The sequence below is a fragment of the Diaphorina citri genome, unplaced genomic scaffold, assembly GCF_000475195.1.
Source record: "Diaphorina citri unplaced genomic scaffold, Diaci psyllid genome assembly version 1.1 scaffold136, whole genome shotgun sequence".
NCBI classification, from domain to species: Eukaryota; Metazoa; Arthropoda; class Insecta; order Hemiptera; family Psyllidae; genus Diaphorina; species Diaphorina citri.
In genome coordinates, this window is record NW_007377573.1 from 105748 (window position 1) to 123878 (window position 18131).

The 18131-nt window shown below is 36.5% G+C and overlaps 3 protein-coding genes across 4 annotated transcripts in view; 1 reads left to right on the forward strand and 2 right to left on the reverse strand.

Annotated features, from left to right (window-relative positions):
- Positions 1-1000: 1000 nt before the first annotated feature.
- On the reverse strand, positions 1001-2376 carry LOC103504865 (pro-resilin-like). Its single transcript, XM_017449872.2, has 2 exons — positions 2311-2376; positions 1001-1771 (listed from the first exon to the last, which is right to left on the reverse strand). The coding sequence occupies exons 1-2, from the start codon at positions 2374-2376 to the stop codon at positions 1103-1105; spliced, it is 735 nt and encodes a 244-aa protein (XP_017305361.1). The 3' UTR covers positions 1001-1102.
- A 565-nt stretch (positions 2377-2941) lies between these two features.
- LOC103504862 (protein transport protein Sec31A-like) lies at positions 2942-13457 on the reverse strand. 2 transcript variants are annotated; one of them, XM_008469161.3, is made up of 2 exons: positions 13362-13457; positions 2942-4228 (listed from the first exon to the last, which is right to left on the reverse strand). In XM_008469161.3, exon 2 carries the CDS (start codon positions 4181-4183, stop codon positions 3020-3022), a length of 1164 nt encoding a protein of 387 aa, XP_008467383.1. In that variant the 5' UTR covers positions 4184-4228; positions 13362-13457; the 3' UTR covers positions 2942-3019. The 2 variants fall into 2 exon arrangements, with proteins under 2 accessions (XP_008467383.1, XP_008467385.1); XM_008469163.3 differs by lacking the exon at positions 13362-13457 and adding an exon at positions 4663-4768.
- Positions 11015-18131, forward strand: part of LOC103504866 (ABC transporter G family member 20) — a 33830-nt gene continuing 26713 nt past the window's right edge. The window contains exon 1 of the mRNA XM_026820306.1: positions 11015-11269. The gene's annotated coding sequence lies outside the window, so the exon portion shown is untranslated. The remainder of the gene's footprint in view (positions 11270-18131) is intronic.

Genomic DNA, 18131 nt, shown 5'->3' on the forward strand with positions numbered 1-18131 from the left:
CTCCAAAAAAGTAACACAAGTATTGAGTTTGCAATAAATAATATAACTTTTTATATTATAAATGTAGTAATGACGATTATGTACATCGGTATGTATTAGATTTATAATTATACATTATTAAAATCACACATTGATATGATGAGACTGAACAATAGAAAATACATAGAATGACAAAATACGAAGAGAAGTGTTCACCAAGAAAAGTGAAAAGTTACAAAGTGCAATAATGTTTGTTAAAAACCCATAAAAAGAAGTCGTGCACTAAATTAAACTAAAGATCTAATTTACATATTTCATTAAAATATAGGTAGGTACCTACCTACTTACAGATAAAACCCCTCACGGACTATCCCGTGAAAATATTATAGGTAGGTCGATAAGATACCTAGATACCGACCAAATAAAACACTACTATACAATTTTACGAAGTAAATAAGTCAATGAAAACATTTGCTAATTTACATATTTCATTAAAATATAGGTACCTACCTACTTACAGATAAAACCCCTCACGGACTATCCCGTGAAAATATCATAGGTAGGTCGATAAGATACCTAGATACCGACCAAATAAAACACTACTATACAATTTTACGAAGTAAATAAGTCAATGAAAACATTTTTGTCTGATTTTCTGGTAAAAACTTTACCTACGCTCAATGGTGATCGTTATGTACATATTATAAAACAATGGTCTTCTCTCCCAGAGGTAGCAACGTCATCAGTAGAGACTTCAGCAGTCTCTCTTAGCTGTTCATGTTGTTGACAACATTGGCGGTGATGGTTTTAGGAAACTCCTTGTCGTCCTCCAGTTGTTTCAGGTTCATGGAGCGGCTGTTACTCCTGTGGCGCTGAGGAATGGAATATCCTTTGGTGCTGGACAGTAGGACCCAATGACCGTCACCATCTGCTGAGGACGTGTAGCTACTACTTGGACGCTCACTACTGCTGCTGTAGCTATTACTATTCCCATAGGCTTTGTCTGATTTTCTGGTAAAAACTTTACCTACGCTCAATGGTGATCGCTATGTACATATTATAAAACAATGGTCTTCTCTCCCAGAGGTAGCAACGTCATCAGTAGAGACTTTAGCAGTCTCTCTTAGCTGTTCATGTTGTTGACAACATTGGCGGTGATGGTTTTAGGAAACTCCTTGTCGTTCTCCAGTTGTTTCAGGTTCATGGAGCGGCTGTTACTCCTGTGGCGCTGAGGAATGGAATATCCTTTGGTGCTGGACAGGAGAACCCAATGACCGTCACCATCTGCTGAGGACGTGTAGCTACTACTTGGACGCTCACTACTGCTGCTGTAGCTATTACTATTCCCATAGGAATAAGTTGGTTTATTATAGGATGGAGAGGGTTGACCCCCACCACCACCACCCCAGGGTCGGTACCCTGCATTTTCATGAGATCCAGACGGTCTATTATCAGGAGGGAAAGAGCCAGGTCTGTTATCAGTGATGATATCAGAGTTGCCTCCCCAGTTACTCCCAGGGGAGTAGGTTGGCTTGTACTCGTAATTTTGATTTGCAGGCCACTTGTTGTTGCCCCATTTGTTTGTGTTGTATTCGTAGCTTGGTTTGTTCCACGGAGGTCTCTCTGAAGAGACTGGAGGTCCGTAGGATGGGGAAGGTTTACTAGGTGAAGGATTGGGATTCCAGTAGTTGGCCGCTTCATTTGGTGGAGGAAAAGTTGGCCGAGGGTTGGGTTCCCACTTTTGTATTTGACTGGAGGACCATGGGCTGGCAGCCGGAAGTTTGGAACTAGGCTGGCAGCCGGAAGTTTGGTTTAATAGTTTTATACAAAACGTTAATCAGCCCAAATAACAGAACAAATATGCAAAACGCTTTACATTCTAGAGAAAGAATAATGTTCGCCGTATTGCATAATCGATTATTTTAATTTGAAGGTTGTTTTTAACATCACCGTGGGACCGGCAAAAATGAAAACTTCTACACAGGTGTCACGCTAAAGATTATTAAATGTACCCGTTTCAAATGGATCTCTGAAGTTAAGTAACGATAAGTGAGATATAAGTATCTGGCGGGATTCCATCTCAGCTTCATGGGGACAGTAAATTGATGAGCAGCTTGAATTAGTTACCAATCTGAGGTGAAATTCTCCACAGATGGGCCGCTCCAAAACTTTTGGGGTGTCACATTTAGATCATCCTTAATTCCCTTTTCCCATTTAGAAATAGAGTCTGAGCACTTGTAATTCTACCATTTCCCATAAAACAGAGCAGAAAAACTTCGGCATTTCCGGGAATTGAACCCGGGACCTCCAAAGTGCAAGGCTAACATAGACCTCGACCAATTCGTCCATTAAACTGATACGAGAGGAATGCATGAAATGTATAATATTACTGCCCATATCCCCTAACCATTTGAACTCGAATCGGAAAGAGATTAGACCTGCTGAAATAACTAGAGATAAATTTCAAACTCCAAAAAAGTAACACAAGTATTGAGTTTGCAATAAATAATATAACTTTTTATATTATAAATGTAGTAATGACGATTATGTACATCGGTATGTATTAGATTTATAATTATACATTATTAAAATCACACATTGATATGATGAGACTGAACAATAGAAAATACATAGAATGACAAAATACGAAGAGAAGTGTTCACCAAGAAAAGTGAAAAGTTACAAAGTGCAATAATGTTTGTTAAAAACCCATAAAAAGAAGTCGTGCACTAAATTAAACTAAAGAGCTAATTTACATATTTCATTAAAATATAGGTACCTACCTACTTACAGATAAAACCCCTCACGGACTATCCCGTGAAAATATCATAGGTAGGTCGATAAGATACCTAGATACCGACCAAATAAAACACTACTATACAATTTTACGAAGTAAATAAGTCAATGAAAACATTGGTGTCTGATTTTCTGGTAAAACCTTTACCTACGCTCAATGGTGATCGTTATGTACATATTATAAAACAATGGTCTTCTCTCCCAGAGGTAGCAACGTCATCAGTAGAGACTTCAGCAGTCTCTCTTAGCTGTTCATGTTGTTGACAACATTGGCGGTGATGGTTTTAGGAAACTCCTTGTCGTCCTCCAGTTGTTTCAGGTTCATGGAGCGGCTGTTACTCCTGTGGCGCTGAGGAATGGAATATCCTTTGGTGCTGGACAGTAGGACCCAATGACCGTCACCATCTGCTGAGGACGTGTAGCTACTACTTGGACGCTCACTACTGCTGCTGTAGCTATTACTATTCCCATAGGAATAAGTTGGTTTATTATAGGATGGAGAGGGTTGACCCCCACCACCACCACCCCAGGGTCGGTACCCTGCATTTTCATGAGATCCAGACGGTCTATTATCAGGAGGGAAAGAGCCAGGTCTGTTATCAGTGATGATATCAGAGTTGCCTCCCCAGTTACTCCCAGGGGAGTAGGTTGGCTTGTACTCGTAATTTTGATTTGCAGGCCACTTGTTGTTGCCCCATTTGTTTGTGTTGTATTCGTAGCTTGGTTTGTTCCACGGAGGTCTCTCTGAAGAGACTGGTGGTCCGTAGGATGGAGAAGGTTTACTAGGTGAAGGATTAGGATTCCAGTAGTTGGCCGCTTCATTTGGTGGAGGAAAAGTTGGCCGAGGGTTGGGTTCCCACTTTTGTATTTGACTGGAGGACCATGCAATGGGTTCGAGGGTGACCCAGCCTTGTCTGTCATCGTATGGATGTTTGTTAGGTGACTGCTGATTTATAACATTCCAGGATTTTGACTTGTCATTTGATTGGGGCTGTTCTTGCAGAGGTTGAGGCTGATTGTCGTTGTTATGGATTTCCTCATTGACATCACTTCTGTCGATGTAAATATTCGCAAGTTTGGTATCACCTTTCTGAAATTTCTTCAAAATCTTCTCTAGATGATCCTGAGGGAAAGGTTTGAAAGTTCCTTCAGCGCCAAACCCATCAGATTGTAAATCACTGCAGGATCCATCCAGCACACAGTCCTGATATGTAGCTTCCGTTGTTGGCAGAATATTGTTGTCTGCACTACCGACCATACTGTGAATTTCCCGGCGCCATTTGTCAGCTAAGAGTTCTGGGCTGGCTTCAAAGGGTCCGGATCTGACAATGTATTTGATCTGTGTTGCATAGGAACAAGCGACACCTAACAGGATGAGCGCAACCGGAAGAGGAAAGCCCATGTTCATAATTCCTTGTATCGTGTTAGTTTGTCCTCATTCTTGAGGGTTCACCTGTAAAATAAATACAATCAAATTAAAATCAGTTATATCACTAAATATCTACCAACTTTCTTTGAGATCTTATGGTCTCGAAAGCAAAGAGAGAAGGAAGACAGGATAGGAGAAAGCCAGCCGTTCCGAGACCGAACCTTATCTGTTAGGATAAAACCTTAGGATAAAATCCTTCCGATGTGGGAACCGAAACCGCGACCTAGCGATTACAAGGCAGATGCATTATCCTCCAAGCTAACTAGGCGGGCAGAAATATTATTTAATCCTTGCAAATTATTCTCAACTTGGAGGAAATAGAGCACACGAGCACAGATAAAACACCGGGGTATAATTTGTAAAATAATATTACAAACGAAAAGTCACTCTGCAATAAAATTATTAAAATCAACCTGTTATAAAAATACTCAACAATCACAGCACACCAAACAACCTACCAGGGATAAAGCACTATTTTGAATGATCAGAAATTTTGTTGACAAAATTAATAGAGACTTCACAGCATATCACTTCACAAAACAATAGGATCACTTAACAATGGCAACAGCAGACTTGGAAGAAAACAATTAAGACAGATTATAAGTAGGTAATGAGAGAAACTTTACTCTATCTTCAATTTAATAGGAGAATTTCTCCTGAGCCGACAAATCCAGGAGGGGAATGCCAGAAGTTTGGTAGGCATGACTTGTGGAAAATACTTTCAGGAAATATAGGTAATGAGTTGCATAAGAATATGGCAATCACTAAAAGTGTTATGTCATTGTGTTATGAGAATGTCTGGGTATTGTTGCAAGTACTTGGCGTTATGCAACTGTATGCCTTTCATTGTCTCATTATAGGTTGTTATTTGGAAAAGATGACAGACAAAAGCATGCTCAGCAAAAATGCAGAGCTACCGGGCATTTTACCAGATAAGGATCTTTCTGTAGATGTTTGCAAAGATTCAAAGTAAGATATTCATTTGATTTTCAAAGACAAGGCAGATCTATTAATTCTTCTGCAGCAAAATGCATTTCTTGGGCTCTCAAATGAGAAAAGCCAATTCTATTGGTCCTGATCTGTTTTGAAATCTTGGATTTCTAAAATTCTTGAGAAATTGATTATAAAGTCGTTCATAATGTGCAATTGTGCATAACCTCTTACCTACTATTTTGCTTGAACATTATTCTCACGAGTACTAATCTTTACAAATTTAGTAACAAATTTACATCAACACCCAAAGTCATGTCAAGTACGTATGTAGTTATTCACAAAACAACTAGGTAATCTTCAATAATTCTACCCCAATAATTTCAAAACTTCCCCAGGTGATTCAAGTGGAAAGGGTTTTCAGTCACAAATAGGAAGGGTCGGGATTGTCATTCTCATTACGAATACTTTGAGATGGATGGTAGATTCGTATAAGCTGAACCCATCCCTTGGGGCAGTTGCCCCCACACCTAAACCTCAGAGCGGAATTTTTGTGTATGGAGTTAAGCTGATTCCTAATTTTGGATCCATCCCCGGATCAAAAAATACGCGGAATAGATCAGAACGAAATCACATATTAGGAAACATCCAGCACTCAATGGAGTCCACAATAATTTCACTCTTACAAAAGATGGATCCGAAAGCTGTTGGCAAACACAATAATATTGATGAGGTCCGTGGGGCGCTGATCCTAACCCATCCCTTGGGGCAGTTGCCCCCCACCTAAACCTCAGAGCGGAATTTCTGTGTATGGAGTTAAGCTGATTCCTAATTTTGGATCCATCCCCGGATCAAAAAAATACGCGGAATAGATCAGAACGAAATCACATATTAGGAAACATCCAGCACTCAATGGAATCCACAATAATTTCACTCTTACAAAAGATGGATCCGAAAGCTGTTGGCAAACACAATAATATTGATGAGGTCCGTGGGGCGCTGATCCCCTGGAGAGACTTACTTTCACTCATGCTCAAATTTGTAACCTGATGATTCTGATGAACCAACTTGAAACAAAAGGAGACTTGATTATTCCATCCAATATCCCTTGCAGTCTGCTTGGTCTGGAATTTGGATGGATCAAGACTAACAAGAGCTCTCCAAAAGTAAACTTTAGCGGAACTAGTATTGAGGATTGAAGATAAAACTGAAAACCAATCTTTTAGAAATGGAAATCGAGTACAAAGGTTTTCAAGTTCAGTTCAAGGAAATTTGGAAAAAGATGGACTGAAGAAACTTGAGTCACAAGAAAATGGGTTAAAAATGATATGTCTACAAGAATTTGAAGCAACAGTAAAAATCGACTATTCCTATGAAAAACGAACATCCTTTGAGAAATTGACGGAAAGCTAAAAAGGAAGATAGGAATAAGTAATTCCAAGCCATTTAAAATCACGAACAAAACACCAAAATAACCAAAATTGGATTTGGAAATCTTTCACCTGATATCAATAATTGGAGATGTTCGGACTTTCAGGAGATTATGCAAATGCATATCGAATTTCTAGAGTCTGACTTCGGTTAGGAAATTATAAATGGCAGAATAACTCTTTTGGGACCATTGAAAGTACGAATAGTACTCTCAGTAACAAACATAGCAACATTACAGTAATCTAAATCACTCAGATCGTGTGAGGAGTTAAAGTGTGACTCCGTATTTGGCGTTAATTGTTTGATAAAGATTATCGGCGGGAGATTATCAAGTGGAGATAAGGACTGGAGATTGGGAAGATAAATGGAACACATTTGCCCACCTGTGTCACGTGATGCAAGTTTAAAGTACGAGGAACTTTGAACAGGAATTCATGAGAGATGATGATGATGACACAGAAAAAGTCCACGAAAGGAGTCCAGAAAGTAGATCATCCTAGGCACAACATACATTATTACCATTTCCAGTAATTATTACCATTTCCATATAGGTAGTAATAAATAACACATAGGTAATAATAGGTACAATTTCAATGTGGCCAAAGCATTTGTGAGATTAGGGAATTATCTTTTTCTATTAAATAGGTACTTATTACTATGTAGATATCTAGGTAGGTATATTTGAAACTTTCAAATTCACTAACCCCTCAGCTCATAATAAAACTTCAGAAATGAAATGAAATAGGAACGGCTTAAATTCCGGTAGGTATTTCATCTTTTAAAAGTTTTCAAAGGAAGGTGTGTAAAGTATCTACCTAATTATAGTCATCATTACTTCTCCTTTATCCCCCCCCCCAATAATTGCGAAAAACGTTTTACAAATAGGCCAGGTATTAATAGTTTTGTATGTTATGAATTTCAAATTTTACTATCTACAGTTTCTTATTGAAAATTGAAAGCTTTTTTAAGTATTAATGATGGAAGATAGTTCAAAGGAAATTTTACTCAAAATATGGTTAGTTCGGACATGGACAAAGGAAATTCAATTCGAGCTTTATTTGAAATATTTTAAAGGTGGTAGGTGGAATGGTATAGGCGTATAGGGTAGGAAACATTCCTGGTAAGAAATAAATCAAACAAGTACAAAATTATAGTCAAGTTAGCATTGACACTACAAATCCTTAATTCCTTATGCTGATCACAAGTACTAGTAGCAAGGTGTAGAAGGTTTGGGAGACGTTCAATATTCCTGTGATCAATACTATTCGACTTTAACACTTCAGAGTTTAAACAATTGGAGACTCATATTCATAATCACACCTCGTCCTATTGTGTCATTTCTCAAGTTAGTTTTTTAGTTCAAGTAGTAGCTTTTTTCCCTGTGGTGATTTTTTAGAAATTTTCTGTCCAAACTTTTGTTTGTTTTTTTTTTTTTCTTTTTTTTCGAAGTTGATTTTTGAAAGTTGCCCAATAATCGCCGGACTGAAGTAAGTAATTTTTCATTTATTTATTATCTGCCTGTTTAATGTCTTTTGTGGACTAATGGTACAAATGGCTTGGCTAGCAATTATTAGATAGTAAACGAGAGCTTTTAATTTTCTATGATGTTCTCTAGCATCACTATCATTAATTCATTACCTATGTATGTATTGGAATTTTGTTTCTTTTTTAATTTGCTTATCTAAATAATATTCTATCAATCTGATTTTAGTTTCCTTTAGGTACTGAAGTCTAATTTTTAAGAGGTGGATAAGCTATTTTCAAGTGAGTTCAGCCCTCAAAGACATTTTCTAATCTCGTTAAGAGAAGTGGATTCATTCCACTGTCTTTCTGTCTTATGGTTGCGACATATTCGACACCGGACAGTGCCCGGCGCGCGGCGCTTCGAATCTTGACGTTCGCAGTAGTTACCCTAGTGGGTAGGTATGTCCCTCTAAAGATAGACGAAAAGAGACACTATTTAAAAGCATTGAGCACAATGCTCAACACAATTTGCGTTTGGAAACCAAAATGTTCATCTGGAAAAAAAATATAAATAAGGTATGTAGGTTAAGGATGTTATAACAACAAATCAAAAAGTACGATTCAAATGGAAGCAATGGAAATCAATGTACCTAATTCTGAATAAGAGATGATTACTTACTGTGATAAGGGCTCTGATTAAATTATTAGTGAATACCTATCTTCATTTTACTGGTGCAAAACATACGTTCAAGGTTCAAATAGCTCAGTAGTTGTAGTACGACATAGATTAGGAATTAGGGTATTAGTAAACATACGAACACATTGGTCATTATCATTACCTACCAGCAGGCAATGTGAAACCGATTTTCTACTTGTTTAAATATCTACGTATATTTTACTTACGGTACCCATTGCAGTAAATGCCCTTGTTTGTGTTAGGGGTTGGGGACTCGAAGCCACACGCTTTCAACCTTCATCCGTAGATGTCAGATTCCTTCGAGCAACCGGAAGTTTAAGAGGTTTGACAGAGGGAACTGTAACTGCTAGGGTCTTATCGTCCCGAAATCGAGAGAAGGAAGACAGGATAGGAGGAAAGCCAGCCGTTCCGAGAACGAACATTATCCCATCAGGATAAAATCCGCCCCGGGTGGGAATCGAACCCGCGGCCTAGCGCTTACAAGGCAGACGCGCCACCAACCAAGCTAGGCTGGCAGCCGGAAGTTTGGAACTAGGCTGGCAGCCGGAAGTTTGGTTTAATAGTTTTATACAAAACGTTAATCAGCCCAAATAGGCTCTACATATCTTCGATTTTGGGACGTTAAGATCTCCGTTGTTAGGTCAGCCACTCAGTATCAAACCTTTAAAAAAGTGTCACATCTACCTCATTTATACCTACCTACCGGTGGGATGATACTGAAAAGTCCCTTCATACTTCCGCAGCGCAGATCTGCTGTCTAAAGAAAGTCCTTAATTATAAGAATAGAAAACTAATATTGAGGATTGAAGATAAAACTGAAAATCAATCTTTTAGAAATGGAAATCGAGTACAAAGGTTTTCAAGTTCAGTTCAAGCAAATTTGGAAAAAGATGGACTGAAGAAACTTGAGACACAAGAAAATGGGTTAAAAATGATATGCCTACAAGAATTTGAAGCAACAGTAAAAATCGACTATTCCTATGTTATTGAATTGAATTAAAAACGAAAATCCTTTGAGAAATTGACGGAAAGGTAAAAAGGAAGATAGGAATAAGTAATTCCAAGCCATTTAAAATCACGAACAAAACACCAAATAACCAAAATTGGATTTGGAAATCTTTCACCTGATATCAATATTGGAGATGTTCGGACTTTCAGGAGATTATTCAAATGCATACCGAATTTCTAGAGTCTGACTTCGGTTAGGAAATTATAAATGGCAGAATAACTCTTTTGGGACCATTGAAAGTTGAAATAGTACTCTCAGTAACAAACATAGCAACATTACAGTAATCTAAATCACTCAGATCGTGTGAGGAGTTAAAGTGTGACTCCGTATTTGGCGTTAATTGTTTGATAAAGATTATCGGCGGGAGATTATCAAGTGGAGATAAGGACTGGAGATTGGGAAGATAAATGGAACACATTTGCCCACCTGTGTCACGTGATGCAAGTTTAAAGTACGAGGAACTTTGAACAGGAATTCATGAGAGATGATGATGATGACACAGAAAAAGTCCACGAAAGGAGTCCAGAAAGTAGATCATCCTAGGCACAACATACATTATTACCATTTCCAGTAATTATTACCATTTCCATATAGGTAGTAATAAATAACACATAGGTAATAATAGGTACAATTTCAATGTGGCCAAAGCATTTGTGAGATTAGGGAATTATCTTTTTCTATTAAATAGGTACTTATTACTATGTAGATATCTAGGTAGGTATATTTGAAACTTTCAAATTCACTAACCCCTCAGCTCATAATAAAACTTCAGAAATGAAATGAAATAGGAACGGCTTAAATTCCGGTAGGTATTTCATCTTTTAAAAGTTTTCAAAGGAAGGTGTGTAAAGTATCTACCTAATTATAGTCATCATTACTTCTCCTTTATCCCCCCCCCCAATAATTGCGAAAAACGTTTTACAAATAGGCCAGGTATTAATAGTTTTGTATGTTATGAATTTCAAATTTTACTATCTACAGTTTCTTATTGAAAATTGAAAGCTTTTTTAAGTATTAATGATGGAAGATAGTTCAAAGGAAATTTTACTCAAAATATGGTTAGTTCGGACATGGACAAAGGAAATTCAATTCGAGCTTTATTTGAAATAATTATTTTAAAGGTGGTAGGTGGAATGGTATAGGCGTATAGGGTAGGAAACATTCCTGGTAAGAAATAAATCAAACAAGTACAAAATTATAGTCAAGTTAGCATTGACACTACAAATCCTTAATTCCTTATGCTGATCACAAGTACTAGTAGCAAGGTGTAGAAGGTTTGGGAGACGTTCAATATTCCTGTGATCAATACTATTCGACTTTAACACTTCAGAGTTTAAACAATTGGAGACTCATATTCATAATCACACCTCGTCCTATTGTGTCATTTCTCAAGTTAGTTTTTTAGTTCAAGTAGTAGCTTTTTTCCCTGTGGTGATTTTTTAGAAATTTTCTGTCCAAACTTTTGTTTGTTTTTTTTTTTTTCTTTTTTTTCGAAGTTGATTTTTGAAAGTTGCCCAATAATCGCCGGACTGAAGTAAGTAATTTTTCATTTATTTATTATCTGCCTGTTTAATGTCTTTTGTGGACTAATGGTACAAATGGCTTGGCTAGCAATTATTAGATAGTAAACGAGAGCTTTTAATTTTCTATGATGTTCTCTAGCATCACTATCATTAATTCATTACCTATGTATGTATTGGAATTTTGTTTCTTTTTTAATTTGCTTATCTAAATAATATTCTATCAATCTGATTTTAGTTTCCTTTAGGTACTGAAGTCTAATTTTTAAGAGGTGGATAAGCTATTTTCAAGTGAGTTCAGCCCTCAAAGACATTTTCTAATCTCGTTAAGAGAAGTGGATTCATTCCACTGTCTTTCTGTCTTATGGTTGCGACATATTCGACACCGGACAGTGCCCGGCGCGCGGCGCTTCGAATCTTGACGTTCGCAGTAGTTACCCTAGTGGGTAGGTATGTCCCTCTAAAGATAGACGAAAAGAGACACTATTTAAAAGCATTGAGCACAATGCTCAACACAATTTGCGTTTGGAAACCAAAATGTTCATCTGGAAAAAAAATATAAATAACAAATAACCTACTCCAGGATCCAGGAATTATACTCTACGTCTACATTAAAAGAATATTGACAGTAAGTGCTTATATAAATAACAAATAACCTACTCCAGGATCCAGGAATTATACTCTACGTCTACATTAAAAGAATATTGACAGTAAGTGCTTTTTTTTCTGCCCTAAAATTCGAGTGGAATAAAATTCGACGAGTGCCATGTCATTTTTGGAACAGGGCCCACACCATTACCATTTTGGCAAAACTTTCGTATTGATTAAGCAATATGCATGGACCGTTTTGCGAAGAATGTCAGCCTAAACCTGAAGTAGGTACCTACCTGCTAACGCCATCGCCATCCGCCAGCCAGAGTAATAAACATTTCTGCATGTCTGAGGCTCATCTAATAAAATTGTTTCCTGTCATTATTTTTGACAGTATGAAGGTCATAGCGTTTTATTTTCGACCAAGTAATTCCAAGTAATTCATTGTTCAATATGAATTTCTGATCACATACGTCAAGAATAGTGGTTTCCAGGAGGTGATTTCAACTGAGAGGTTTGCATGTATCTTATCAAATCCCTACTTATGAATGTCCTTCTTCAGGCAGGTCATCATGGCCTAGTAAAATATATGTTGGCCTCTGTGGGTGATATTAATCTCAAAGGCAGTTACGGTTGTCAAGAAATTAATCGGACAGAGCAAGAATGAAGGAGAGGATTTTGAGAAATTTTGTGGTGAAATTAGGGAACACAAAGTCCTAGATTTGTCCATTTGTAGGAATACAGGGCTAGGATCATAAATCACAAATATTACCTAAGTATGATTGATTTTGGAATCAATTTCATCAATTTGCCATCCCCGAATAGGAGACACAATGTTGTGAACCACCGGGAACTCCCAAGTGATCGGACCACCAAATCGGCAAACTCTTAGATTCAGTCCTATTGATATTCATAGAGTGATCTATGTCATTATGGAAGGAACTAAGGACAATATGTGCTGGACATCGGACAATATTTACTTTATTGCCCGCGTGACATGCTCAATATTTTCAGCAAAATTTATACGACGTAAGTTCAGAACCATTGGAGCAATATGAGATATTGCTGAATGCTGATGTGACTCGGAGTGTTTTAGTAAACAAATACCTGCGTCATATCAAGCAAAAGCACAGTAAATAAGAGGAAGGATAGATAGGGTTTGTGATTGTAGGTGCGATTAGTTCTTATAGGAAACAAAGGTACGTAAATATGCACCCAAGGGTCCTAATGTTGTTCGTCGATTCGAGCTTGTGACATTTGCTAAGACGTCACCTATGAAGCAATATTTTAATCGATTTTGTAATTATTTTCTCAATTTACGTATAGCGTACACCTCCTATATTTGAGGATTTTTTTCGCTAAATCTAATTTTAAAACCTACCTAAAAAGAATTTCAACTCAGACATTTGTAATGAGATTGAGATCCTCCAAAATCTTTATATTTCACCTACTCTGTTTCGACTTTCCCTACTAATAGTATATACTAATTTTATTCTTCAGTTATTAAAAGTATACCTGGACCTGTGTGGGACGAGAAGACAGATGAATCCGAAAATGTCCAAGGCAGTCATGAGGGACGACACTCATGCCAGAGCCTATGAGCGAACACTACTGAAACAAAACAGAAAAGAAATTAAATCAGATTTTGGAAATATATGTATTTAAATTGATTGTTACTGAGAAAACGTTTCTAACTGAGTTCATGTCATTATTATTTTTGAAATTTTTAGGTACATGGACATTATTATTTTTGAAAATGAACATTTGAATTACATAATTAATAATTGAATTGAAAAACTTACATTTCTAATGAAAATACAAAAAATTACCACCAAATTAATAATGAAACCTTCACCAATCTTTTAACAGTCTAGGTATTCAGAATTTGTCACAAGTTTCAAAAAAACACAACTCGAAAATTTGCTCAGCACACTTTGGTGAAGCCAAAAAAAGTTCACTGACAATTTCAACTTTGAAAAAACACCTGTGCGAAACTTGGTCCAGAGCTGACGACTCAAAGCTTCAACCTGAATGAAGTAACAGTTTACGACTGCTCCAGTAATAGACATAATGTTTGTTTTGTTAAGTATTATAACCATTACGTTTATTTTAACAGACCAAAGATTTTAAAAGAGAAGGTAAATTCAATTGTTTAATTTGTATCAGATGGAAAAGGAATGCTTGCTCGAAGACCAGCACATTGCTTCTTAGGAGGGACACATTTCTCAAAGAATAGATAACATTTATAAAACTCGGGCAAATCATAAGCATTTCTGAAAAATATATATAAAATGTCATAGTATTAAAAAGTCACCTGTGACATTTTCTGTATGAATCATGTATGGTTGCTTGACTCTTTTTATGTTTGTACATCTAAGTTCTTAGGAAGTAGAATATTTTCTTTAAATGATATGAATTATTTATGGGCACTAGATAGATCTTTCAGAAGATGGTCCCAATTGTTTCTGATCTCTAAACAAATATCAAATTAGTCATGAATACTTTACATGTTTGTTTCAAGAACAAGTGTCAGGGGTTCTTGAAGTCTTGTTGCAATGTTTTTGGTCACTTATTACTTCAAGTTCTTTTTGGTGCAATGTTCTCAGATGTGTTAGCAAAGAGTGAGCAAAAATATAGGAACAAAATATTGTAGTGAATAAGGGAAAGAAAGATAGCTCGTGATGTCTATTCTCCTCATAAGTACATCGTATATCCCATGTGTGTATAGCGACTGCCAGGGCCAAGCGTCATGTTTTCAAGAACAAGTGTCAGGGGTTCTTGAAGTCTTGTTGCAATGTTTTTGGTCACTTATTATTACTTCAAGTTCTTTTTGGTGCAATGTTCTCAGATGTGTTAGCAAAGAGTGAGCAAAAATATAGGAACAAAATATTGTAGTGAAAGTAAAATCATCATTAGTCCAGCCAGTTCTTCTTCCACCTTTTCTTCTCTTTTCTTTTCGTCCTGCTCTTTGTCTAATGTTTTACTTTCAATGAACCCAATTTCGTTTTCAACTAGAGTGTTTACTCTATTTAAATTGTGAAGTAGAATAAAGTTATTGTTAATTTTTTCAGTCCAGGTTGGAAGAGGAAACCGCGAACAAACTGAAATCACTCAAAATGTTTTACTCAAATTAAATACTGCATCATTAATAGTCCTCTAACGCAGCCGCGGATCCGTAAGTGACAAACTATTTGAAGAAGAAAATGTTTTACTCAAATTAAATACTGCATCATTAATAGTCCTCTAACGCAGCCGCGGATCCGTAAGTGACAAACTATTTGAAGAAGAAAGAAAGAAAGAAGATGATAATAAATTTGAGATGTGACAGAAAACGTTAGAAAAGGAATTGTTGGAAATTTAAACTGTGTCAAATAAATTAACAAAAATAATGATTTTAATAAAAATATTGAATCAATGAACCCAATTTCGTTTTCAACTTTCAAATAGAGTAAACACTCTATTTAAATTGTGAAGTAGAATAAAGTTATTGTTAATTTTTTCAGTCCAGGTTGGAAGAGGAAACCGCGAACAAACTGAAATCAGCGACCAAAACTCACCCCTCAGCCCCTCTTACTCCGCAAGAAATGCCAATCGATGTAGGAAAACAGTTTGCCATGGCAAGATTCAAGGCTCAACTTCTGAAGAATCTCTACTTGCTCAAGAGGAATGTCGTGTAAGACTTTTACGTTATATTTGGTACTTGTTTGGTGACTGGAGAGGACATGTAGGTACTTAATATTGTGTTAGTAGTGATCGAAATTTGGTTCCATCAGAAATATTTACTCGAACATTGAAATCTAGAAAACTGTCATTCAGATATCGACAGTTCGTTTCGTCGAATACAAATGTACCGTCTTTCCAACATCATCTCTTGTGAGGAATTTTGCATTCATGTTGTAAATTTCTTTTTGTTCCAGGTTTACATTGTTCTTGGTGTTCTTGCCAGTCATTCAAGTGTCCACATTCAACATCGCTTGCGGTCATGATCCTAAACAGCTCTCTCTAGCGGTGGTCAATCGAGAACTTTCGTCCGGCATTTCTGACTGCTCTCCGCTCTCGGTTCACTCGTGCTTTCTGGATCACAACGAAACGCAACATATGAGTTGTCGACTCCTCGACAAATTGAGGGCCAAGACGTTCAAGATCGTAAGTAGTCGCTGTAGTAAGTTCTGTCCAAGATATTTTGTTAATAAATCCACCATTACAGAAACTCCATCACGATAACAGTAGCAGCTATGTAAGCAAGTGTTCTTCTTAAAGCTGGCCCTGCCGTCCAGACACATGGGTGAAATTTCTTTGCCGTGTTTTATGACAACTCTTATGCTCATTGAACGTTTGGAAATATCTACGTACGAAAGGATGTTGGTTTTCTTCCGGTTGTAGGCGATGATAACATGGTTCAGGATAATAGAGGCAACAATATCCTCAACTTAATGGTCTGTGAACTTTATTGTAATTGTACATTAGACTAGTTTAGGTGAAAGAGATCTGTGTAGATGGTTCTAGGTTTGGCCTAGGATTGAGTCTCTGGTAAGTGGACGTCTATCAAAAGTATCAAATCAATAGCAAAGAAACAAATATGTAGGATTGTAGGTATCTAGATAAAAACCCCAATGGTCGTAAGTAATGTTATACCCAACACAGTTCATTATCATAAACGCAAACATTTTGCACACACATGAAGTCAATATGGAAGCCAACAAGTACGTGATTGACCATTGAGATTTGAACAAAGTCATAAATAGGATTGTAGGTATCTAGATAAAAACCCCAATGGTCGTAAGTAATGTTATACCCAACACAGTTCATTATGATAAACGCAAACATTTTGCACACACATGAAGTCAATATGGAAGCCAACAAGTACGTGATTGACCATTGAGATTTGAACAAAGTCATAAAAATACTACGAAGCTCTGAAAAAAGAGTTGATGTCAAACAGGCACTCTTCATTCACAATGACCCAGCTAGAGGACAATGAACGACATATACAACGGTAGAAGCACTAGAGTGTTTGTTATAACGGCAAAAAGACAATCAAAACTGTGAAAAAAACTAGCAAGGTATGTAGGTTAAGGATGTTATAACAACAAATCAAAAAGTACGATTCAAATGGAAGCAATGGAAATCAATGTACCTAATTCTGAATACACAGGCTTCTCAAGCCCTCTGAATAGGATTGAAGAGAAGCAATTCCATTCAAGTTAATTTGACCATACATATTCGAGGCGGTAGTCAGGCCTAGCTTTAATATTCTCTATCTACGTGAATCTATTGCCAATAATGTCAAGTCAATTAATAAAATTAATATTCAATTGAGAACACAAAATATTCAAGTATTAATATGAATGTGCCTAATTACTTAGATTGCTTACACTCCAAGGTGCTTATATGCTTACAATACATGTTAACTGTTAAATATACTGATTATTACAAATGCTTTTGCCTAAAATTAAAAATCACCTGTCAAAACGACCTTCATTTTGAAAATCAGCTACAATATTATGGTGAATATGGTGTTGATTATCTGTAATTCATTATGCGTATGTACAGTTTATAAATAGTTCAATCGTAATTATTTGAACAATGCCTGACAATTCTCAATCAATGTCATTGTAAAGTTGAATGGACAAATCAAGGCATACACAGAAGTCGTCCAGGTAGTTAAATAAGTCAATAAATAATATATGATTTTAATGTCAAACAACACAGAATATTAATGTGTTCATTTAATTGATTATATTTATTACTGTTTCTACTTAATCTGTCAAAACTAGTTTCAACTGGTGCCATTGACATCTCAATATTCTCAATGTTACGGATATCGAAAGTCTAATCCCTTTCAAAGTTCCAATTTTCCAATCATAATAATACCTAGAAACCTAAATTTCTAAGAACTAAATCAAATGATTACTAACCATCTTACCATCCTCAAATGCTGCTGTCCCACATGATGAGTGATATGACATTCAATATCTACATCATATAAGTAATTTAGTAATGCCGTTGATGGTGACTATCTGATTGTGGTATTTACCTTCGTGCGTATCTGAGGAACCTGATCTTGATCTTATCAGTGAGATAGTAATCAACTATTTAAGACAATAGCGCTAATAATGACCACGATGTTACGTATTACGTTTACGTAACTGAAAATATCAATCAGCAATTCAGAGGTGAATTATTAATTTTCTTAGTTCTTTTCAATAGTCCCTCGGTTTTCACAAAATCGAATTTTACGAGTAGGTATATGATTTTATAGGATTTATAGGAGAAAATGTTTAA

Coding starts and splice junctions, on each gene's coding strand:
- LOC103504865 (XM_017449872.2), bottom strand. CDS start 2,376: ATGGGCAGTAATATTATACATTTCATGCATTCCTCTCGTATCAGTTTA. Junction 1,772..2,310: donor TAATGGACGAATTGGTCGAG/GTCTATGTTAGC, acceptor TCCGGCTGCCAG/CCTAGTTCCAAACTTCCGGC.
- LOC103504862 (XM_008469161.3), bottom strand. CDS start 4,183: ATGAACATGGGCTTTCCTCTTCCGGTTGCGCTCATCCTGTTAGGTGTC.